Source organism: Stegodyphus dumicola, chromosome 2 (assembly GCF_044657685.1).
Source record: "Stegodyphus dumicola isolate Sdum_Otavi_A_Nest chromosome 2, ASM4465768v1".
NCBI lineage: Eukaryota > Metazoa > Arthropoda > Arachnida > Araneae > Eresidae > Stegodyphus > Stegodyphus dumicola.
This window is the reverse complement of record NC_140769.1, coordinates 239,557,495-239,583,410: the sequence shown is the minus strand read 5'-3', so window position 1 is coordinate 239,583,410 and position 25,916 is coordinate 239,557,495. Positions and strand designations below refer to the sequence as shown.

Sequence of the window (25,916 nt, the reverse complement as noted above, 5' to 3'; positions counted from 1 at the left end):
AATTTGAGCCATTTCAGATTTAAAATTATTATTTTAGTAATTATTATTTTTCATTTTGTAGCTATGTGTTTCCATATTATTACCCCAGCCTGCTTTCTTTAAATATTTCTTTAAATGCGTAATTGCGCAATAATTACATATCTTAGGCTTTGTAATTATTTAAAATGTGTATTCATTCTCCAGCATACTTTTCAAACGAAGAAAAATTCGTAGTTGTGTTCTAAATCCAAAAATTTCTGATTTTGGAATTTATGATCTCATGAATTTTACATACACGTTTAATTTTCTAAACGAAGTTATCATTAGGGGATTTCTAAATTTATTTTCCCAAAGTAACTGATTATCATTAAGAAAATGCGAATTTTAAGCATGAACATCCTGCGCCATCTGTTGACTAAATAGCAAACTAAAATGGTTAAAGAGATTAATTTGAATACCAAGCCTTATGATATGAAAAATTTCATGGGTGAGTGCCAATACTTATGAAATAAAGTGACGTCATAAGATTACATTGAGTCTCTAATACTATGTATATATTATCGCTTTGATTTTTGTCTTCTCTTTAAGTTCTGCGGGGAGGGAAATGTTTTAATTGGCAAACTTTGTAATATTTGTAATTATCATTGATCACTTTATCATTGATTAAGAAAATTGTAATTCTGAAACTGAGTAGAGTATATGAACTGTCAGAAGGTATATGTTTACATTTAAGTTTTTGTGAATTTCTAGGTTAAATAGCTTATTTACCGTTTTGGAAATTATTTTATAATAATATTTCGTTTGAATAGGAATCTGTTTAGTTAAATTGATCGTTACAAACGTTTTATTATTAATTTAATACTGTATTTGTTATATTTTTATATATTTTTAGATCTTCTAATTTTGTAGTATTTGTAAACTGTTACTTATTTTTAATCGATGTAAAATCAAATTGCGTGACATTCTTCATTTGCAAATATACTAGCAGAACTTTTTTTTCCCTCCAATTTTTACCGACGATCCTTGCTGCTGTTCATAAATGTTCTTTAAATTCACAAACATCAAAACGCTTAATTCTTTTAGAACTGAAACTGAACGCAGATAAAAATATTCAACTTTAGATTAAGGGGATTCGTACAGCTTAAAACCCATAAGATTTTCGAATATGGTGAGTGTTGCAAGAATTAGGATAATTTATTTATTTTAAAAACAATTACTTCCAACTTTTTACAGATCACTACATAATATAGCTGTTTTCTGAAATAGTGATCAGAAAGTTTGTGTTGCCACAAATATTTTTATAATTTAATCCGCTTTTTGACAAAAGTTTTCGTCATGTTTTCACCTTGCGCGCACAGTTTAAAACATTCTGTTGCATAATTTAATTCCATATTTAATATATAGCTTTTATAACATTTGGAAACTACTGTGAACCAAAAAATTCTAAGAATTTCATGTTAAATTTTTATTTTGTTTGGAGTCGAGTTTATAAAATGTATTCTATTAAAAATATCTGTAATATTTTCGTCCATAAAATTTTTTAATATTATAATATTCATCAGATTTTAGGTTAAGTTAAAAGACAGGGCTCATATAAAGAATTCCATCCAATTTCAAGTATGTACCATTAGCCATTTTTAAAATATCGTGCGCGCAAGGTGGAAACGTGACGAAATATTTTGTCACAAAGCGGATTAAATTACAAAAATATTTGTGGCAACACAAACTTTGTGATCACTATTTCAGAAAGCAGCTATATTATGTAAGCAGCTATAAAAAGTTGGAAGTAATTGCTTTTAAAATAAATAAAATATACCAATTCTTGCAACAGTCACATATTCGAAGGGTGTTAAGGGGGTCTAAGGTGTATGAGCCCTCTTAAAAAACGAACAATTTTTCTCTGACTATGAATGGAGCTCGTTCTTCTCTGCAGGGAAGTAGATTATCCTAAATTATGTAAGAACAGGTTTCAGAAAGATCGTATTTTTGGAGTTATCTTAAGTACAATGTTTTATACTATTTTACGTATGTGTCTGCGATTTTTACTTTACTTTAATCGTCATTTGTATTATTTTCTGCAGTAAAAATTCTTTTTCCTCTTCATCTACGGAAAGTAACCTAATGAAAGTTGTAGAATTGAAAGTTATTTTACTATTCAGTTACGCTGGCAAATATAACATTTTCAGCTTAAAGACTATTACATTTAATAATTATGGATTAAAAGTTAAATACGGGAATAGGCAATGCGCGTATTTTTAATATTTAAAAAGATTTGCTTAATGTATAATTCCTGTACGAACGTTGCTGTGACTTGTCTGACTGTTGACGCAGTTGTCTAACAGTAATATCAGAACAAGCCCATGAAATACATCGCGGCAAGATTGCGTCTGTCGTTGACAAGATCCTTGAGCACCATACAGGTGACAGGAGGACCTTCGGCTCACCACACATTTAGAGTGTCCCATGCCGCACAGACACTATACATTTACAAAAATCCATGCTTTCTCCGAAATTCGAACTCGGGCCCTTCGGTGCAGCAGTCAGCGTCGGTAATCAAAAATCACTGTCGTACTCTGAAAGATAACTGAAATAAAATTTTGGTTCTGGTTTTTGGTTTCTAGCGCATTTTTAGTGAGAGAAAGAATATTTATCATATAATTGGAGATTCATGAATTTGGAGACCAATACAGTTGTGCGGTAATTTTCTAGTGTAGCTGTTATAAGGTATTTCTCCCGCTTTCTTAGCGTGCCTTCGTGGTGTAGTGGTTCTGCACGCTGGGCCGGTATCCAGAGGTCCGTGGTTCGATTTCCCACGAAGGCGTTTGCTAATTTTTCATCTTGCCTGTTTCTAAAAAGATACCTAATGTCGCCCGAACTAAAAGGGTGTTGGATGAGGATTTTCCACACCCAGGATTTCGCGACTGGGTCTCCCCCCCCAAAAAAAACACAGTCACCCTTTAAAAAGAGGAGTATATAAGGCATTTCTCCCGCCATCCTAGAGTGCTTTCGTGGTGTAGTGGTTCTGCACGCTGGGCCGGTATTCCCGAGGTCTGTGGTTTGATTCCCGGCGAAGACGATTGCTCATTTTTCATTTTGCCTGCTTCTAAAAATTATGTGTCTACACTGTTTTGATGAGATTAAAGGTTATTTTTCTATACAAGATCTATGAAAATAAGTCAAGAAAGAATCTGTTTTCATGACTGACTAATTAAAGCATTAAATAACGCAGTTTTATGCAGGAAAATGTGTTAAAAGAAAAAATTAAAAAGGCTCCGAGTTCGATCCCAAAAGAAAGCTTATTTTGGCTCTGTTTAAATCGTTTTAGTTAAGAATTTTTTTTTTCTCTGTTCGTAAGAATATCTTATTTTTTACGAATTAAATACGAAACACTGAACAAAGGTCAGCTTTTTTATTTTTCGCCAAATGATTTTATTTAGGTTATTTTATTTTTAGTGCATATGTTTAGTACTAATATCGATTTATGAATCTCATCCTTCAAATATTTTCTGACGCTATTGATGATTCGGTGTTCTTTCGGTAACAGTATATATTACTGAAATCTCTGCACGTTAGTTTGTTTTTATGTTTGTAACATCATCTCCTCCGGAACGGCGGAGAATTGTGTTTCAAGGGAGGTACAGCCAGATTCCTAAATTTCGTGAGAAAGCCATTTCGATCATTCTTAACTTCGTACGACATTAATCAGTCCAGATATTAATTAAAAACTCTGAAAACGGTCATTTTTCACATCGTACTTCTGAATGGCAACAATCTCGAGCGCTGGAGATAAAATTCTGCTTTATTTCGAAATGTGTTGCCACTGCTCGTTTTCAAATCACAGTTTGTTAATCAAAAACACATAAGTTTTACAAACTTTCAAATAAAAATAGCATTGTCGAACATTAAACATATTATTACCATATAAGGACATATTCTGACGTTGAAGAAAGCACGCGATTGCACGTGACGTCATTTTATGTCGAATACTTTTCGTTAATGTCAGCATTTTAAATAAATAGCTCCTGTGAGGAACTCTTTTTGTGAGCCATTCTGAATTTTATTTCTTTTGTTTCAGATTAGGATAATTGACAGGATATGTTCTTGCTGTAATTTTTTATTGATACCGATAAAAAGTTCTTATTAGCCCAAAGGACGTTAGTCCAGGAGGACTATTCATTTCGTCTTGGCATTTTGTGTTGATTCGCTATAAATGTCGATTCACTTTTCAAATTATATTACATTAAATTTAAATCATGATGTCATATGCATACCTGAAGCGGTAAAAGTTTGTGTTTCCTGGTTTGGCAACAAAAAATTATTTACGAATTGGTTGTTGCTTGGAAAGAATGAATTGATTTCATCCATGTTGAAAGGGCTTTTTCACATTTTCTTTTCAGGTGTATATAGAGCTTATTAATTTTGTTTTCGCCGCAACCCTCTAGTCTTATACATATTATATCTACTATATCAAAACTATTTTTAATCCTTTATCTGTTAACTCTAACTTGACAAATCTTTCTGCGCTGAGAATGTTTAAGAAAGAATCATAAATTTGACATCACAATATATAGAATAGACTAGATAGATTATATATACACAATGAAATTTTCAAGTAAAAATTTCACAGATTTAGGTAATAGTGACTTTAAAATTTTTATGTAAAAATTTCACAGATTTAAGTTTTAGTAATTTAGGTAATGTCAGAATACTAGTGTAATTCTGACAGTAAGCCAAACAATTTAAAACGATTACTTAATAAAGATGTATTAATAAAAGTACTCCTTAATAAGAATATTAACTTTTATATTTCTAATATAGTTAGCAAAACATTTTTGAAACGCTATATATTGCTTATAACGCTATATATACGCACTGCAGAAATTTTCAAATGTTTTGATTTACATTTTGGATATATTTGCATTGGATTATTAAATTTAAAAAATATGCAAAGCTGTCTGTTTAATCACTATCTCAATATTGTTAATTAACTTCTAAATATTAATACTTCTTCGGCGTATTACTTTATCTTAATAAAATAACTAGTTAATTAACATGAAGGAACGTTACAAAAGTGATGTTGAATGGTTCCAAAGGATATAAATTCATCTTAAAAAAAGGGAAGATGTTGTATGTTGGCCTGTTATGAATTATTAGTTGCTAAACGACTCAGTTAAAACAAAATAAGTTTATAATCGATCAGTATGTTAATTTCCAAATAGGAGATAAAGAAAGAAATTTTATGAAATTCAGCAAATGTAAATTTTAATGATCGATTTATTCATTGCTTTCATTTACTACTGACTCTAAATTATTCCTGGTAATTAAAGATTTCTATTAAAATACCTTTACGGAATTTCTTATTTCAAACTTATTCTAGTTATTCCAAACTAAATTAACCGTGAGTGTAATTAACTTCTCGTCGTTTATCTTACACCGACATGGGTTAGAAACGGTTTGCCGATAAAAATAAGAAATTCAGTTCTTAAGTTTTCAAAACAACTAAAATCTACTAACATTATCTAACAACTATTAAAACATTTTAGCCATTATTAAAACTTTATAGAAACCGTTTATATGAACTATAACGAAGTAGAATAAAATGAACGGATTAAGGTGCCAGTAAATACTAATAAAATCTGCTAATATCGTTTTTAATAATTGTTAAATATATTTTGAGAATGTGAACTCTTAGAAGTTATTCAAATTGAACACTAGGGAAATAAGTAAATCCCAAGTCCATGAACTTATTAATTGTTAAATTCTGTTAGGATCGTTTGGTTACGGCTGAACATCTTTTAACAGCTTCCGGAATTTAGAGATTGAAGGCAATTAAACACGTAGATAGTATACTTAATAAATTTTAAAATTTACAAACATGTTTTAGTAACTATTACGCATATTTAGATAGATATATCTTCTTTTAGAAGATAATTAAACCGACTTTAATGAATGATAATAGAATACTCGTGAGATTCGGAATCACCTGAGTAACATCTGATATAAAAAAGTTAAATATGTTATAAACCAGAGTTCATTGAGTGAAAATAGATACGACGCTAAAAGTGCTTTTTGGAAGTATAACATCAGTACAGTTTAAGCTGAATTCTCAACAGAGAACCACACTATTGTCATTATCTACCTAATGCGTGTTGGCTTTCTATTTTCTAAAGCTGAATTCTCAACAAAGAACCACACCGTTGTCATCATCTACCTAATGCGTGTTGGCTTTCTATCTGCTAGCTAAACAGCTCTTATTTGTAAATGCTTGGATAGTACGAGATTTGTAAAATATTATGTGGTATATTAAATCAATGGGGCAATCAAACATCCATTCATTCCATTAAATTGTACAGCTGAACCGACGCAGATCGGAAATGCTATTCCAAAACATTGCTCCCATGTCTGACTGGATTGAAGTTTATGGAAGCATGGAGTTCAAGTCAATACTGGAGTTCAAGTCAGTACCTGCACATGGAGCCAAAATGGAATCCAAGTCAATACCTGGACTCCAAATTTCCAAGTACAAGGCAAAACCTTCCTCATATTGCCCACGTGATCCAATCTTAAATCTCTTGAATCGTGCGCTTTCAGTGGGTAATTGCAAAATACTTTTTATGAACCTTGAAAGAACAAAGACCAAATGTATTAGTAACTACATTTATTGCTTTGAAAGGCAGTTTTGGAGTGTGGAACATCATGTATCTTGTCCTTCGCTTTGAATATACATCATGAAGTTCTTACCTATGAAAATACTGCGTATGTGAACACCCCATATGTTCTTTAATATTAAGAGATGGATTCATCATTTTGATAGACTAAGAATATTTCTTTAACCTCATATTTGCTTTTAAACAACTTTTTGCAAACTACGTAGCAAACACTTTACTTCTTCATCCAACTTCTTCAAATAATGCATTCTTTTATCAAATCTGTTTCTTTTTAATTTCACGTAATTACAAATTCTCTTGAACCACCGCAAAATCTCTTCCCTCCCGAAAAAAGAAACAAAAATTTTCTCATTTAAAAGCTTCCCATAGAAGTAAATAAAGATTAAAGCCATCACTCTTTTTAAGTCATCATCTCCTTGATTTTTCACTCACTTTATTTCCAGAAACTTGCGCATGCGTCGTGAGTATAATTAAGGACGGGGAAAAACACTTCATATTTTCTTTTTGCAGTAGATGGCATCGTCATTATTCATAGACTCTTAAAGAGTGTTTCGTTGCTCTAGTTTCTTGATTTTGCTCTCTGTGCGTTGAAGGCATTGATTTTTCTGAAGTGGAACCGGGGTATTATGGGAGCTTTAGCTGTTAACGTCATAAGATCTTGAATCGTGCTGGAGTGGACCTAAGGGATACCGCTTTAGTTCTTGTCAAGTGGGAGGAAGGCCATTCTCATCAGTAAATTATTATAGATGGCTCAGCTTGGATTTGGATTTGAGAAATATAAATTCTAATCAAATAATTCTAACCTTAATAGCAATAAAAACCAGTTAATCGCAGGAAATTTACCACCATTAACACATTCTAGCTGGTCATGATACTACATTTGTCACGTGTAACCCCTCTTTGGTCGCAATCAAATGAAATACGATTATTTACTCTGCTCCTGTGAGATACTCATGCATCCATACATATTTCCAATCATCAGAATTATATTTATGAATTAATAAAAATATTAATGGGATAAAAAGTAAATGTTTTATATTACTAATTTATGTTCTTTGAAGTTAACGATTTTCCACATATTTTTGTCATGATAAATGTATCGACGTAGATATGAACTCTGTATATATTTTTCAGTATCAATTAATTCAGAAAGTCTTCTCTTGAATAGTATAACTAAACAGACGCGATGTATGAAAATATATAATAGGATGTGTTAAAAAGATTTAATACTACATGTATGGAAATATATATGTTGGATGTGTTAAAAGATTTAACACTACATGTATGAAAATATATATTGGATTTGTTAAAATATTTAACAGCACATATATTTACAATGTTCAGAATTATATTTGTAAATTAATATGCGTCCACATATATTTCAGTTATAACAGAAATCACGAAAATGGCAAGAGAAAAAAAGTCCTTTTCAGCTACAAATACGTAGCTTTATTTACAAACTTTATTTACACATCTAAATGAAGGTTCATAGGATTTACGATTTTACACTGAGAGAATTAAACAGTGTTACCAATCCCTAACCCCTTCGAGCCGGGTAGCGAAAACGCGCGCTTATCGCTGAGGCCGGCAGTGTCTTACGCGAGCGTCTCTCCAGGGCCGTGGGCTTTTTTGCTACTAAGCCTAAATCCATGAAATTTCCGAAGTATCAACGCATTGTTTAATAAGGCTCTATAGAGTATTTAAACGGCTTATGCTTTATAAATATTTTTATATATATACTTTAATTACCTTATTTCTTGTTTAAATGCATATTTTACACATTTTATTTTAATTACTCACCATTTTATGAATTTTAACATTATACATCTGAAAACTAAATATATTACTTAAAATTCTCTTTTCGTATGAAAAATTTGAAAACAGGGATCTACACACAGTCCTACGTTACATTCCTTGCACTCGTAATAACTCTTTTGCCGTTTTGGAGGATTTTTCCGGGAATGTGAACAAACGAAGCATCGTCGTCTCATTTTCTTATCAGTCTCTTCTGAACAAAGTTTTGAAAAATGTCTTTCAGTTAATCTTTCAGAATGTATATCAGAATATCAGAATTTCAGAATCAATATCTGAAATATTTTGCATCATTTCTGCTATTTCATGCTCTGTTAAACATTTTCGACGCTTCGACATTGCAACGGTAAAAACAAAGAATTCACGTCTAACAAGATCTAATTATTTTCTAAAAACTGAACTGCAAACCGAAATACCCAACGCTTTAGAGCAAATAAAACTTCTCTACTTACAGTAAACAACTACCACGTGCGAATAAAGTGCGATTTAAAGAGACGTCATAAATCACGCCATTCGGAAACATTTATTTCCCCGTTTCTTTATATAATCAAAAACACGTGTAGTCATGCTTCTCTCATTTCGAGTTGAAGGTCTAATTTACATGTATCTGAAACCATATGGACATACAGTGCCATCTTGTGGTAGAAATTATAGTTTGAAAAACGTTCCAAAGTACTGGCACAAATACGTGACAGTCGGTAGAGAATGGAACAATCCTCTGGCACGCCTGCGTGTCGGCCGGTAGGTAAGTGCGTTCGTTGCTGGCACGTATACGTGACAGTCGGCGCGAAGGGGCTAATAGCTAATTACTGGTATGAAAGGATGTAAGGATGGGTGGCTTATACGTAGCTAACATCGGGAAATAATGACATTATAGTCTTCGTTCGTAGTTTCGTACTAATACGCGTTTGTATATTTCGTCTCTTTCATTTCTTGCTTATGTATTTTAGAAATTTTAAAACTATTCTTTATCATATTTCATGAAGATTTATTACATAGCATTCATTAAAATTAATTAAACTTTTTATTTGATGAAACTCTGCAACTAATTCTGTCTATATATCCTCTTGTGTAATTTCGATGTTAAAGAAAATTCTATAAAAAAACGGCTAAGAGCATAAATATCTCAACGCAATTTGAATTCCAATTTATCCTTCAAGGGTATTAATGTAAGCTGTGTTTACACCTTTTCTATAAAGAAAATTGGCGACCTTGATATCTCAGTATTTTTGAAAAGAAAATCTACTCATTTATGCGCAAACAATACTCTCATAAAATGTTGCAAATAAGCAAGTAAAAATATGGAAAGTATAGAAAATAAAATTAAAAAACCTTAAGCTTCCAGATTTTATATTCCCTCCAAAGTGGCGCTTTTTTTTTTCTCATTTACATACACATATACCTTTCGAGAGCACTTGAGCACTTCGTTTGGCCTAAAAATATTTAAAAACAGCCTATTTTTAAAATTTCCGATAGAGAGTCACGTGCGCTGGAATTAAATTTTTTTTTTTCCGTGCTGTGTTGCCTTTACTTGCTTTGAAATTATTAAGTTTGTTAATAAAATTTTTTTAACGTTTTACAAATATGAAATACACAATAAAACAAATTCGAAATTCACAATTTGGGCTTCCAGGTGTCCATATTCGGGTGGAAGACTATGTTATTCAAAATTGAATGGCTCTAGGTACTGTTGTTTTTCACAATGCGAAAATCATGCATACATTCATGCAAACTCTTCATTCTTTAATTTCTTAAAATATAATGCAGGGCAATAATATTCCGTGGCAAGAATTTGAAAAGTGATTCAGCGTTTCAGACTGATTCAACGCAAAATTACGTTTTGAGACTAATAATCCTTCTGGCTAACGTTCCTTTGGGATGATGATTTTTTTTCCGATGCAGCGCTAATTCGACAGTTTTTAGACTATCAAAATAATGTTTCACGAAACCTTTCACCATGAATTCTCGAGTAGAGGGGGAATCACATAAAATAATAATATATATTAATGTAGAATCTTAATTAGTATGTATTTTTCATGTCTGAGTGTATTAGGTTATACTTTATTTATTAGTTATGACAGACAATACTGCTGTTTTTATTTTTTGTTTGCTAAAATATTTACAACAATTCAAACAAATATGTTCACCACATCAATACAAATTAATTTAGTAAGGCTAAAGCTAGAAAGAAATTTGATGTTTGAAAAAAGCGGCTAAAATGCAGCGAAATTCTGAAAAATCATCTTAACAGTAAGAAGATGCGACTTGAGCTGTGTAAATGGTGTGTGTTTTGATCTGATAATCATTATGTTGAGTACGAATTAAATATGTCTCACAAATGAGGTGTAGTGAAGAAATGTTCAAAACAGTAATATGTATTTTACGACAGCTGCATACACCGAGCTGAATAAATGTCCAATTTGAGAACAAGAAAAAAGACTGCAGTTCGTTTACCAACCAACTGTAGCAATAGATTGCTCTTAGGCTCTTGTAGAAATGAGCAAATAATAATAATCAGGCGCTAGCTTAAGTAAAGAGAAAACCAGTTTGATAAATTTATTTCGAAGTGTAGTTTGTAAATTTGGGGAAACATTCAAAATGCAATTTCGGTAAAAGAGTGAAATTATTTATATCAGTTAGATTACTATGTATTGTACCAATATATATAAATCCATGCAATAGAATTACAATAGAATTACAAATGATCCCGGGCCCACCAGCGGCCGAGCGGCAAAGTCACTGAACACTGGTAGTTCGGTCCGAGTTCGAAGCCCGCGAACGGGCTGGCTACATGGGCGTTTTCGTGGTTTTCCCCATGTGTAACGTGTATACGAGACAGTTTCCATTAGAAAGTCCTCCACGAAGGCATTCCTCCCCTTAGGCAGATAGCCCTCGAGGCTTTGCCACAATCACACACACACAAATGATCCCGTTGCTTTAAAAGTACGTAATGTTGAAAAATATTAGCTTAAAAATAGATGTAAACATTTATGGTAAAAGCTAAATTTGGTGATGCAGTGCTGGGGCTCCGGTGATAAAATATTTTATACTTAATTATAGTTATCGAGTATTTATAAGGATTCAGCAGATAGTTTTAATTGATACTATTTTAATTAATGATCAGAATGAATGTATGTTTTTAAACTTTCTAAAGTTCTAAGACTTGTGGATGTATAAACAGCCGAGTCCTATTGAGGCAATGAAGTATGTACAGGTTAAGGAACAATTCTATCCCAAACAGATAAATGCAATCAAATCTTTGACCTTGTGGATTTAGAAGCAATACATTTATCTTTATTATTACGTTTGCTCAGTTAGAAAATAAATTTGATCTAAAGAGCGAAAATTGGTGCAATACGTTGAGACTTAACTCGGAACCATCTATATTCTATGCTATTAAAATCTGCGGGTGTCTGTCTGTTTGTTTGTAACATTATCTTCTCCGGAACGGCGGGAAGTTGAAGTTCGAGAAAGGCACTCTCGGGAAGCCATTTCGATCATTTTCATCTTCGTTCGACTTTAATCAGCCGAGATATTAATTAAAAACTCTGAAAACGCTAACTTTCGCTCTATTTTTCCGAGTGGCAACAAACAGTCTCAGACACTGAAGATAAAAAATCAAGGTCATATTCTGATGTTAAGAAAAGTACGCGATTACATGTGACGTCATTGTATGTCGAAAATGTTTCGTTAATGTCAGCGTTTTAAATAAATACCCGCTGTTTTTAACTTTTTTTTTTTTTTTTTTTTTTTGTTTTTTTGTTTTTTGTTTTAGGTTAGCATAATTTACCCGATATGTTATTGTGGCGTTAATTCTTTTACTTTTATTGGGAAAAAGTCGTTATATTACATTAAATTTAGATCATAATGTCATACGCGTACTTGAAGTGTCGAAAGTTTTTTTTTCGTGGTTTGGCAACAAAAATATTATTTACGAATCGGTTATTGCTTGAAAAGAATGAACTGATTTAATTCATACTAAAATGTTTTTTATACATTTCCTTTTCTGGTGTACAAAAGAACTTGTAATTTTTTTTATTTGCGTATTAGCGCTTACATCTCAATATTTCCTTTTTGTGTGCTGTATTTATCGATGCAATTTGTATATCTTTGTTTTGTTTGTTGCTTTTTATTTATATAAATTGCTGACTTATCTATATATATATAAGCGGTGGCTTTGCAAATGCGGTCGAGAGCAGGAGACTGACGTTAATTACGGAAGGGGAAAGTAAACGGCTGTGTTAGGGATCATAAGGGAAGATATATTTTAAAAGAAAAGTGTTTTTAGGTCTCATTCAGTATCAGTATATCAGGAATATATATCGCGCGCTTAATAGATAAATTTTTTTTTAGTACAGTGTTGCCATTTCTCGCTTTGAAATTGCTGAGTTTGTTAATCAAAAATTCTTTGAAGTGTTATAAAATATGAAATCGATAATAAAACAAATTTTAAATTCATATAGGGCTTTCACACGCCGAAGTTTTGATGGTTCTAGGTACCGTCGTTTTATCATAAGCGAGAAACATACATACATTCATGCAGACTCTTCATTATTTAATTTCTTTAAATATAATACAAGGCGATAATATTTGGCGGCAACAATTTGAAAAGTGATTCGCCGTTTATAGTTTTCAACGCAAAATGCCAAAATGAAATTGGTGTATTTAATTATGGCAAAGCACACGAGGGCTATCTGCCTAAGGGGAGGGATGCCTTTCGTGGAGGACTTTCTAAGGGAAACTGGCTCGTATACACGTTACACATGGGGAAAACCACGAAAACGCCCATGCAGCCAGCCCGTTCGCGGGATTCGAACCTCGGACCGAACTACCAGTGTTCAGCGACTTTACCGCTCGGCCGCTGGTGGGCCCCAAAATGAAATTAATAATCCTTCTGGGCAAATTGCCCCTTTGGACTAATAATGTATTCTAAGAGCGATGGGCTGATGCCTAGCAGTAAGGGTTTGGAATCAAGAATATACTTCTCAGAACCATTATATTACTTGCAAGTATTTCATTAACTGATATCGTTAAATTTTGAAATTTCATATAAACTAGAAAAGGGATATAAAAATTAGAAAATATTTTATTGAAAATATTTTTAAATAAACATTCAATTTATGTGTAGAGAGCTGCAAATATTTCACTCAGTTGTTGTCGCAGAGTTGTAATTTTATTGGGGGGGGGAGGGGAACTAGGAAATTCCACTAGTTAAGTAATGGAAAATCGAGAAATTTTTGCGATCGAGGAGCAAAACGCTTTTTTCTGGGAGGGGGGTGGTCTATACCAGAAACGAAGCGATAAGACAGATAACTAGCATGTAACTAAATAAAATATTATACATTTTTTTAAATTACAAATTTACATTTATTAATCAATTCAAGAAATGCATACAAAAGCATTAAAGTCAAGATTACTGTTTAATTTGACGGTATTTTTAGACATTATGCTGTACATAAAACGGCTTTTCTTCGTTAAGAATTTCGTTTTTAAAAAGGTACCCTTTTTCATCGAAATCGTCGGCACTGATACGAAATGAAGGGCGATTTATACTATACCTCAATTTCCTGGCCTGTAAGACGCGCAGTGGTTTATCAGGTTAAAACTACTTGGGAAAAATACTTAGCCGGAAAAGGATTAAGTACCTATTTTAATGATAACTATTTATACAACGAAAACGGAACTGTTGCATTTAAAAATTAGCAAATACATAAGCGTTTCTTAGAATCCCAGAAATTCGTCATCACTGTTACTAAAATCATAGTTATTTTTACTTAGGTTGTCGCTGTAAGTAGATTTGCCGCTTTCCTAAAACACAATGTCATCCTTATTTCCACCTGGTGCACTGCTAATTCCACATTTTTTAAAAGATCTGTTGTAGGATAAAATTGGATAATAGCATAAATGTATTTTCCAGTATTAACTTCATTCTGAAGAATTTTCTGCAGTCTAGTTTGCGTTATGTTATTCATAAGTCTCAAATTAAAAACAATTTAATGTTTATATGTGATTAGAAAATTAACCAAAAAGCAGCGACCACAATGTAATTGAAAAACAGTCCTTAGACGTGTAAAAGTTGAAGGCCATTTGGGTTAAGACTATTTTCTCACATACTCAGCTACTTCGCATACATGGAACATAGCATTCGAAATGAAAAATTCAATATTTACTACAAATTCATTGATGTAACAAATATCTGTCTTTCTACTCCTACTTAAAAAAAAAAAAAAAAAAAAAAAATGTTATTTGCCTTACAGATTATAGTTCAATAATACATTTTCATTGTACAAAACTGCGTTCATTCGAAGAATTCAATTTGTATTTTCCTCTGTATAAAAACTGAATGTAGAGAAGTTAGATGTTTAAACGACCCCCACATTTTCTCAAGACCACGAGCAAGATTATCCCCTCCTTTTCAGCCCCTCGTGAAAAAAGGGGTTCTAAATTTACGACCTGACCGCATATGAGGTGATTTCATATAAGCGACTTAAGTGTTTCTCGCCGATAGTTTATTGGTTGCTTGCGTAATTGTAAATTGTTTTATTCCCCGTGCAGTGCAGTGCGTGACGAATATTATGAGAAAGCTAAACCGGAAAAATTAAAAATACAAGAGCACGTACAAATAAATTTAACGTCTATAATAGAATTCGGAAATATGCAACCGGTAAAAACCGGCAACGATGAAAAAACGAATAAAATGAAATAAATAAAGACCATAAATTTATAAAAAAAAAATCTGAAATGTTTCAGATTTTAAATTACGTCCAAAGGGGCGTTTTTTAACATTTTGTGTGTTACCTTTCTTTATTAAATATCATGTTCCTCGCACTTAAACCATAAGATCCAGTGCAACAGCAATATCGCAAAATAGTTTTAAAACGAGCATATCTTTAGAATTTCCGATACAGAGACTCACGCGCTGGAGATAAAAATGTTTTTTCTGCACAACGTTGCCATTGCTTGCTTTGAAATCCTTGAGTTTGTTAATCAAAAATTCGTCAAAGTTTTGAAAAATAGGAAATCGATCATAAAACAAATTTCAAATTTCAAATTTGGTCTTCCACATGCTCATATTCGTTGGAGGATTACGTTATTCACAATTCGATGACTCTATGTACCGTTGTTTTATCACAATATGAGAAATATACATACATTTATGCAGATTTTTCATTATTTAATTTCTTCAAATATAATGCAGGACTCTAACATTTTGTGGCAACAGTTTGAAAAGTGAACCGACATTTATGAGTCCGACGCAAAATGCCAGAACGAAACTAATAGTCCTTCGGGATTCAAATCCCTTTGGACTAATAAATATATTTATTATATGCGACTTAAGTGTCTGCTTGTTGCCGATAGTTTATTGGTAGCTTTCGTAACTGTACTAGCATTGGTGTGAAGTTGCCACGGCACAGGGTTGCCGTCTCAATTGAGACGTAGACAATTTCCTGTAAAACTTGCCTTTGGTATTACCATAAATAAATCTCAGGGCCAAACACTTAAGCGTGTTGGCATTTTTTTTACCTGAGCCTGCATTTGGACACGGTCAACTTTATGTTGCCTGTTCAAGAGTTCGTGAAAGAACGGACGTAAAATTAAAAATAATGGATGATCCTCTGCAACGCGAGCATAAAAATGATGGAAAGATCTACACAAGAAATGTTGTGTACAAAGAGATCTTTGGCATGTGAATTGACATCTTATTATTTACATCACCTTTATTTGAGCTAGCGGCGGCTCTTAAGAAATGTATCGCCATTGGTTTCCTTCATTGCACTCTTATTTCAAGCAAGTAGCAGGTGAAAACCCCGAGGGGCAGTAGGCAAAGGGGCGTCCTCGCCGCCTGCCCTGGGTAATTCAGTTTGAATTAGCAGACACCTTTGCACAAATCATTTTAATTACAATTTATAATATCTAGAATAGCGGTCATTTCGTATGACCGCCGGTCTTTCTAGTATACTATATATGAGTGGTGTTTTGGTTACATAAGAGCATGATGCTTTTCGTATCATGTAAATATCGGATTTGTTTTTATTAGATGTGCTTTACTTTTGTATAAGAAGCTACTAGTTTTGTTCGTATTTCCCATATTATAATAAGAAATGTTGTGTGCATTGTTTATTTATTTTCAAACCATCTTCTAAAGCTTAATGTGATTTTCTTTTTTTCTTCTTTTCTTCTAGATGGGGATGCGTCTGCACGAAAAAACCTGAAACAGTGGTTCGTCTTTCCATGAGTAGTTTCCAGTAGTTAGAGTGAGTTTACCGAAAAGATGAAGAAACTAATGGGACATATTCTTCGTTTATAAGATATTTTGAACTCAGCCCAAGCTACCAAGAGCCGACGGTGTACTGAGTTGCCGCATATCGTTCGTCTTGTGCTGCATAATGGTAGCAACTTTTCCAGTACTCAAAGGGTACAGAGTACAAAGCAAGCAGCCAACCCCCATCACCCCCCTATTTGAGCCGAAACGACTCTCTAAGCCGCTCGGATGCACAAATATGAATACACGCGAATACAAATAGTTTTAAAAAATAAATCACAAAAATATACTTCGTTTTATTTTGTCCAATTTAGTTTCTAAGTCATTCGTTATTTCCTGTATTAAGTGTTTCCCCCCAAGCTCGTAGACTTTCAGGTAATGCATAATTAAATAAAACACATTGAAGTCAGTTACGCTTTGAGGTATTTAGATTATTTTAGATTTCATTTTCTGCATATGTTGAATGTAGATAATGACAGGCTGTGAACTGTTAGGCTTCGGTCGGTTTTTTTTCGATAACAGCTCCTTGTACTTTTTATGTATTTTCTAAGTTTTAATTTCTCACTGGCTGTAGTTTCTTGCTACCAGTGGTGCACCAATGATGGTTGTTGTATTGCTTGGTATTCGAGTAATTGCTGCTTGATGACTGGTTTAAATCCATGGATGAAACTTATCCTCGGTAGTGTATTTGTCTTACGAAGAATTGTATCTTAATAAACTACGTTCTTCACCTTTAGGGTGATTAACTTTTTTAATGTATATACATTTATATTCTTTTATAATTTTCTAATCTGATATTATAGTTAGAGAAAAAAGACTCTTGATGTAATTTCTCGAGAAAATTCCACTCAACAAGAAAGTTCCGTTATTTTAAATAAGAAAGAATCCTCAGTAGTTAATGATAATTTCAATAAGAGATTATCATTTGTTGCTCATTATTTGTAAAGGACAATGATGCATTGAATATTTATTAACTAATAAAATTATGAAATAAATAAATAAAATCATGAAATAATCGGTAAGTGATTTGATATTTAACAAATATTCGGGAATTCAGATTTCGATATTCCATACTAAATAATAAATTTATTTAAGTTTTATAGGTTGGTACTTTATATTGTTGTGTACATCAGTAATTAACGTTTGTGTAGCATTTTCGAATGTATCATAATATTAGGACGATATGCAAATTTCAATTAATTCTACATAAAGTGTTTTAAAGAATAATTTCTTAATTTTGTTTTTATATTTACTTCATATTTACATGCGTTATTTAATATTATTTATTTAGAATTTTGCTTAGAACTGATAATTAAGTAACATATTTTTCAAAAGTCTTTGCATTAATTTAAAGACACATATTTTAAAAACATTTCTTAATAATATCAAACAAAGTATATGTATTAGACATAAGAAACATCTGCTATAAATTCCTTTGCTGTAAATATGAATCAACTATTAGATTTAGATTTTTATTATTACTTATGCTGCATTTAAATCAGTTCTAAATAAGAGCTACAGATTTAAAGTATTCTGTTCCCAATTTTTTCTGTCTCATTTAAGCGTTAAATTATGCTAATAATAAGGTGCTACATGAATGTGAAGTTGCACAGAAGTATTTTAAATTCCAGTGTTATTTAATTAAATAATGGAGAACAAATAAAATTTTATCCAGAAATATTTAATCATGAAATTAAGAATCGTCTGCAGAATGATGAAGATTTCAGTTTTGTAGAAACTGTACCGTGTTATTTTATTTCAATTTAAAAATAAATTTAAATACGTTTTCTTCAATGCTAGAGTAAAAACAGTCTGCTAATTGAATAAGGAATTGTACTTTAATAAAAAAATTAAATTTTAGAATTGTTAGAAATATCATTTTATAATATTAAAATTTCAATCTATTTTGTCCATTTTATTACAAAAGTTATCTATTTAAAAGAAGTAATTTTTAATGATAATACATTTTATTTTAACGTTTTTTAGTACTTTAATATTATTACGAATTTTTAGTATTTTAATATCAAAATCTGCATTTATATTTATTACTGTATGAAGTGTAACAGTGACAAGATCGTTTTTGAAAGACAATAAGGGTTTTAAAAATTTTAATATTTAAGTAATTCTTATATTTTACTTGAGCAACATATTGCTCATTATGACGTATAAAAATTTTGGATATTAATTTAAGAGTAATTAATTTAGGTAAATTTCATTGCTCTTAAGAAATATTTCAGAAGAGAATAAAATTTGGCTATAACTTTCAAATTAGAATATTAAAAATGATTTATGTAATTTTTTGTTATAATCTTTGTTCACAAATCATTATTCATTTATTTAATTTAAAATCGAAAAGAATAGTTATATTTTTAATCGCAAGTCAGTTGTATTTTACGTCATATTTTAAATGCAATTTAATAGAATAAAGTCATATTTTATTTAAATCATAAATGAAGACCCAATCAAGTTAATAATACGTTCTGCAGATGTTAGTCTTAAAAAGTTTCAGATCAGCCCCCTCCCCTACATATAAAGTTCCTTACTCATTTGAAAACATTATTAATTAAATCTTTCGTTAATAACATTTGTGTTAAAATATTTTACCGAATAATATGCTTAGTTGCTGCTTTTCTTTTATATTTCTAATTTTAGGGTAGAAAATATTTTTGCTTGGGAAACTCTACAAAAATTGTTGAAACATAAATTTCGACAAAAAACTTCTGTTTCGAAAATATATTACTCTCAAAATACTTGCATTATAAATGTATAGTAATATGATTATCAATCAATTTGACAAAACTCTACTGGTACAATGTATTAAAGTCTTATTGTTAACTTAACTTAGTCTTATTGTTAAGTTCAAACTATTATTTACTTTGTAACTTTAAATAGTAATGAAAACCATCATATTATCAATAATGATAAATTTTTATCTAATAGTTGTTATTGTTTTAGTTAAGTGTCCTTCTAAAAGTAATTGAAAGGAACATTTATTAAATAAGGAAGCGTTTTTACAACAGAGAAAGAATTCTGCAATTTTATTTCCTAGTATAGTTTCTTAATTACAGAGAGTTTATGGTGAATATAAACAATTATACATGTACTTTATCAAACTATATATAAGTAACCAAATCAAAATATATGCAATAAACTACATATAACTAATAAAATCAACATTTGAAAACATAATGTAACACTTTTAAACGTATTATAATTTTAACACCATGTAATATAATTAAATATACTAAAACTGGATATTCAAAAGTCTTTTTTCTTTTATTATATTAAAATTAAAAAACAAATTTGACCATTTATAAAAGTTGAAAGAGAAAATTCTGCCGAGTGATAGATCAAGCAATATTTCACATCAATAATAGGAGCAATATTTTTTGCAAAATAATTAAAAATGGCTTGCTCTGGATTTTAAACATATCCTAGATCTGCCGGCTAACAAATTAAAATTGCTAAAAGATTCGTTACTATCATAAATTAAAATAATTGTGAATAAAAGAAATTTTTCCCACTCATGATAACTGCAGGTTTTTAAGTGTAAGAAAACACAAAACTGTTCGACGCAGATTTACTTTAGCAGAAGCAGTTTCAGCGATTCAAACACGACCGCTTTCTTCAATTGCAACTAAATGAAAGGCAAGTATCACAAACAGAAATTTCAAGAACATATTAAAAATTATTAATATTAAAAATTATTATTATTAATATTAAAAATATCCATTCGTTGTTAGTGCGGCTTGAGATATATTTAGGAAACAAACGAGCTTTGGAATTTCATATATGTAAACATGAGTCATAGGTTTGGGAAAAAATAAGTCTTTTATAGCCTAGCATTGTTGGACTGCAAACCTTAATTTTGCATCTGCCAAAATCGCCCAACACATTTCCTCAGTTGGCGAATTAGATTTTTTGAGGCTTCATATATCCATAATAATCTGTTTGCACTGGTGAATGACTCAAATTCTAACCCATTTTCCCCGCCCATCTATAAACAGATAATTTCTTACTACACTTTCCTTTCCTATGTTGGCAACATGTTTTTTGCTTCGTTCTTTCCTCTTCTCTGTCTTCATTTCAGAGGACACTGTGACTTGTTTCTATCATGTTCTTTAAATTTCATCAACCTATCTTTCTGTTTGTGAAACTTTTCTTTTAGTTGCTGTTGAAAAAGTTATGAAGAGGTTAAAACGCTTCTTTTAAAATCATATCTGTATCAATCAATATTGTGTTTTCTTACACTCAGTTCTACTCCGAGTGTCATTCCTTTCCAACTGAACATTTATTTGAAATTAAATATTTGAATTTTATAACCTTACATGACACTGAATGGCGATTACATTAATAATCAAATGTTCTCCAATTTCTTGTTTACTTTAAAGTTATTCAAATATTTTGTTTTCATTTTTCTTAAACATTATTTTTTAAACTAATAACTGCTTATAAGTTTCCCCATTTTAATGCCTACTCGGTTGTGACAGGTCTAATCAAATCTAAATCTTTTTGTCACCAATACCACTTAGATTTTCTGATTAAGTGCCAAAAGAGAAGTTTTCTAAGAAAGGTAAACATTCTCAAATGTTTATGAATCTCTAGGCGCGCTTGTTGTATAGGGAATTCAAATAGGAAGTTGTTATAGATATGCTTTACGTTGTTGCTCCATTGATGTTATTATTGTTCTTATCTGCATGAAACTTCTAAGGACTTCATTGTGTCTAAAATGCCATGTGTATATTAGAGTTACTTTCACATGAAAATATGACTTATCATTCCACTATTATGCTTCACAGTGGCTAAAGGTGACTGTTCCATTATTTCAAAAATGGCATAAGTATATGACAATTGCATTTACATGAGATATCATTGATCATACCACTATGGATGTGCTTACCTTTTTGTTATCTTTACATGTACCACATGAAATACAATCCAACGAATTGAAAAACCTTCGGCCCTTTCTCATGTAAATACTTCTGTAAATATGTGTAAATAAAACTATAAACTACACTTGTCAAAGTCCACTTCAGAAGCGTTCTGTGTAACTTTCTCGATGTCTAGCTTAATGTTAAGGGACCATAATTGTCAGATGCCATGGGTGTTAGAGAAGACTGTAACAAGAATTACATTAGTGTTAAAGGACAAAACATGTCAGCACTTTCTCAAATTTTTGCACCACTTCTATGAAACGGTTATACAAGTTCGATGTTTTAAAGTTCAAAGTCTCAGTGCAAAAATAGTGCAAATATTCTGAAACGTGTGCGTGAGAAGCAAGGAAAATTGTATAAATATAGTCCTGAAATGTTTCAGAATGCTTAAAATATTTAACAGATTGTAAGAATTATTTTGAGCAAATTCTTATGTTTTTATGTGTCTGTCAGAATAACTAGAATGATGATTTTTCATGCAAATTCAATGAAATATGTTTTGAAGTTAGTAAGCGTGGTATGAATGTTTTACTTGTTTTGAAAAATTCGAATTATAAAAAAAGTTTTGCATCTAAGATATATTTTGGCTGATAAAAAAAGTAATAACGATATTGAGTAATTATATGCTATTCAAACATGTGAATGTGAGCATCAGGCGCAATAGCCCTTTTATTTAATAAGATATATAAATGAATTATTTCCTATATCAACTGAATATTTGATTAAAAGGAAAAATGTGTTTTTTAATTTTACTATTATCGTATTAGCTCTAGAGTAAGACGATACTCCTTCTGTAAATGATATGAATCTTATATGCGCACCTTAACATTTAAAAACATATTAAGCAGGAAAGAGCATTCTGATCATCGAATGCTAACATTCGAGATTAGAATTTTCACTTCTTTTGGTCATTCGAATCTCAATTTAAAATTTTTTCACCTCAAAACTTTGGAAAGATTAGTTTTATCGAAGTCCATCAAAAGCGTTGTTGATTTAAAGACCAGAATCATTTCATTTACGGCGTAAGTGGCACACTGACTCAGTATGCTATCTAAAGAATTCTGCTGAAAGTTTTAAATAATCAAAACGTTTTGAAATTCTCGAATCATCTCTATAATTCTTGGCGTAGATAATAACCAACTAGGTCTTGGATGTTTATAGCAATTCATGCCATGATCTATTAAGTCTACATGACGCACATAACTCCAGTTATCTTACGGGCGAACTAGTTAGCCGAAACTGTTTAATTTCGAACTGTTAGTTTCGAACTGTTGTTTACAAATTTGTTGTTAGTTGACAAATTAGTTAGTTTGTCATATTATGCTGAGAAAATTATCTTAAGATTCAAGAATTCTAATTATGTTTTCATTAGTGTCTGCTCAATAGCTATATATGCATTTAAAAAAAACTCTGACCTTAATTTTTCCCCCGTCAAAGACAGATATAAAATTTCACTTTATTTAAAATTTTCTAATATAAAAAAAGCTTCTTTCCTCCTTCTTCTTTTTATGCTTATTTAATAGTTTCGAGAGATTCGAAAATTCAAAATTCTTTTAGGAGTTAGGTTCTTTTTCCAGATTCGGTGTTTAGAGCATTTAATTATTCATCTTACAGAACCATTAACATATAAATCTTATCTTACTGTAAGAGGAACAACCCAATGTATAATTTAAAATTAAATAAGAGAATGAAACTCAGATTAGTGGAGGCTTCGATTAAAACTCTATCATTTTCCAGCGCGATCAGATATGAATCCCCCTTCTTCGTTCTTATACGTACCTTTCGGATACGTACTTATACGTACCTTTTCGGATAAATATAATCTAAAAGTCGAAGTTCATTTCTTTTACAGCGTATTAAGTGTAAATCAAATGTAACCTCAAATGTTCCATTCGCTCAGTATAAACAGATCAAGCGAAAAAAAAATCTAATCTATAGATTCGGTATATAGACAGAACAAGTTAACATTTCCGTAAGGAACAATTTAAATGCACACGTAAAATATGCTTACATACAGATACACTATTTCGACTGTATTGAAATCATTTAAATGATCCTGTTTCTAAAATCGTAATTCTTTAAATTTTACTAGCTTATGTGTGCACTGAAATGTTAAAAAAATATATAAGATAAGGATTTTGCTGGTGTTTCTTAAAGATTCTCAATCAACCATTCAGAAACTAAATGAAGTTTGTTTTGATCTTGTTGATTATTCATTTGTTTTTTACAAACTAGTATTGTGTTAATTGAATGAATGGGACTGTATATATTCTTTACGAAGACGAGACTAGAAAATGTTGATGTTTTCTTAATCCTTGTTGAAATAATCTGGGCCGTGAAAAAATTTCACACGTGTGGCCCTTTGTTTAACATGTAATATGTACATAATATAATAAATATTCTGTTCTGCAACGAGTTTTGTATTTTCATTGTATTCCAGATTTGACAGTAACAATATTTGTTTGACAGAACATTTTAATTAAAAATTAAACAAGCACTGTTATTATTTAACAAAAATTTAAATGTTCATCTATAAAGCCTCCGTAAGGATAAGAGAAGTAAAACGTTTTCCACAACGAAAAACAATTTTTATTTTAAATTACATAAATATTTTCCAAGTAAAACTTATTGCATACTTAACATATTTTATTTATAAAACCTGTTAATTATTATTATTAGATAAAAATAAAAAAATAATTTTTTAATGTTAATAATATATTTTTGTAAAGAAATCTTAAAAGTGCCTTGAAGCAATAAATTTCAGATACGTGGTCAGTCAATAATAGAAACATTTAGTTAATTGTTATTATTGGAAGTCAAAATCGTAAATCCTGCCAAATCAATGTTTAGTTACCAGCTGACATAAATGTTTGATAGAGAAATTTAAAGAGACATTTTGTTGCTAGATCAATATAGTTTGAATGTGAAAAATCATATCATTTTTGTGAATGTATAACAATCAGCTTCAGAACCAAGAATACTCATACAATTTGTAGATTATTCCTTCGATATTTTTAATCTGGTTTATTTTGTGGCTGTATAATTCTCCTCCAATAAATTAACTGAAACTGTACATGGAATTATCTAACGGATTACAGTAGCATTTGCTATCATCTCGGCAAATATGTTTTTAAAAGATACTTGCTTTTCAGCACTCTTTTAATCTTCGAATTTTCGTGTGCGTATGGTAAGCTGATTCCATCTTTAATGATTTTAAAATCCATTGCCTGAGATACCAATTAAACACTATATAATTATAATTATTTTTAAAAGTTAGACTCGAAGCAAATTACTAAGCCACACACATTACCTTTTATTAATTCGTTAACAGTTCACATTAGCAGCCCAATCCAATAGAATAAACAGTTATTAGTAAATAAATTCCATAATCAAAAATATAATTTTCTGTACTCCAATTTCAACCACACATTCAGCCAACAGTGACAGATCTATAAAACCATCTATAATAAAACATAATGTTAAAGTTTCTGTAACACAGACTTCTAAAAACCTTTCTGATAAAAAAGGCACAGATTTACTTTAATAACCAATGCAACTCAACAATACCAAACATTAAATACACTGCTTTAATTTCAATTGTATTGTTATTTTGTATCTTAGCTGGTGCTTATAAAATTAACAGAATTTATATATTTTGGCGAATTTGTCGAAATGTATTGAAAGAAATGTACAAGTTATGCTTTCAAATAATACAGTATAATACAGTACATTGTACACTAGGGAGAAGGGGTTCCCAGACCTGGCTTATTACATGCTTTGCACAGTTATAATGCCCAGCCTCTAGAGGTGATCCAAGGAGACATAACCCTCTCAATCAATCCAGGGTGACAGAAATGCATAAAGTCTAGGAACAAGAACACAAGTCAATGACGTAATCTCCAACAAAGAGAACACAGAACAATGTACTCTGCTCCCCTGTGTTGAACAAGAGGAGACAAACCCCTAAAGACAACCTTCGATATCAAACCGTGTAATGTGCCCACAACCAAGGGGCAGATAAGTACAGTACCTGCCGAACCTGAACCTACCACTGAATAAAACGATGGTTCTAGTCACTGTAAACACTCATTATCTACATCAGAAGTCGAGTCTGTAGGTACAGGTCTTAGCCATTACGCTGGATTTGCCTCCCTCCAGTCGATCCTCGGAGGGGATATGTTTTTAAATAAAAAATTCCAAATATTTAGTGGCGAATACGCAAGCGTACAAGCGCATGTGATGGTAGTACATTTTGGTAGG

At 31.2% G+C, this 25,916-nt stretch overlaps 1 protein-coding gene across 1 annotated transcript in view; it reads left to right on the top strand.

The window, feature by feature from the left end:
* The window catches only part of LOC118182473 (uncharacterized), a 652,406-nt gene extending 628,335 nt beyond the window's left edge, over nt 1-24,071 (top strand). Inside the window, exon 4 of the mRNA XM_085811935.1 lies at nt 16,643-24,071. Within this exon, the coding sequence (XP_085668061.1) occupies nt 16,643-16,672 (30 nt within the window). The 3' untranslated portion in view covers nt 16,673-24,071. The remainder of the gene's footprint in view (nt 1-16,642) is intronic.
* Nucleotides 24,072-25,916: the final 1,845 nt, after the last annotated feature.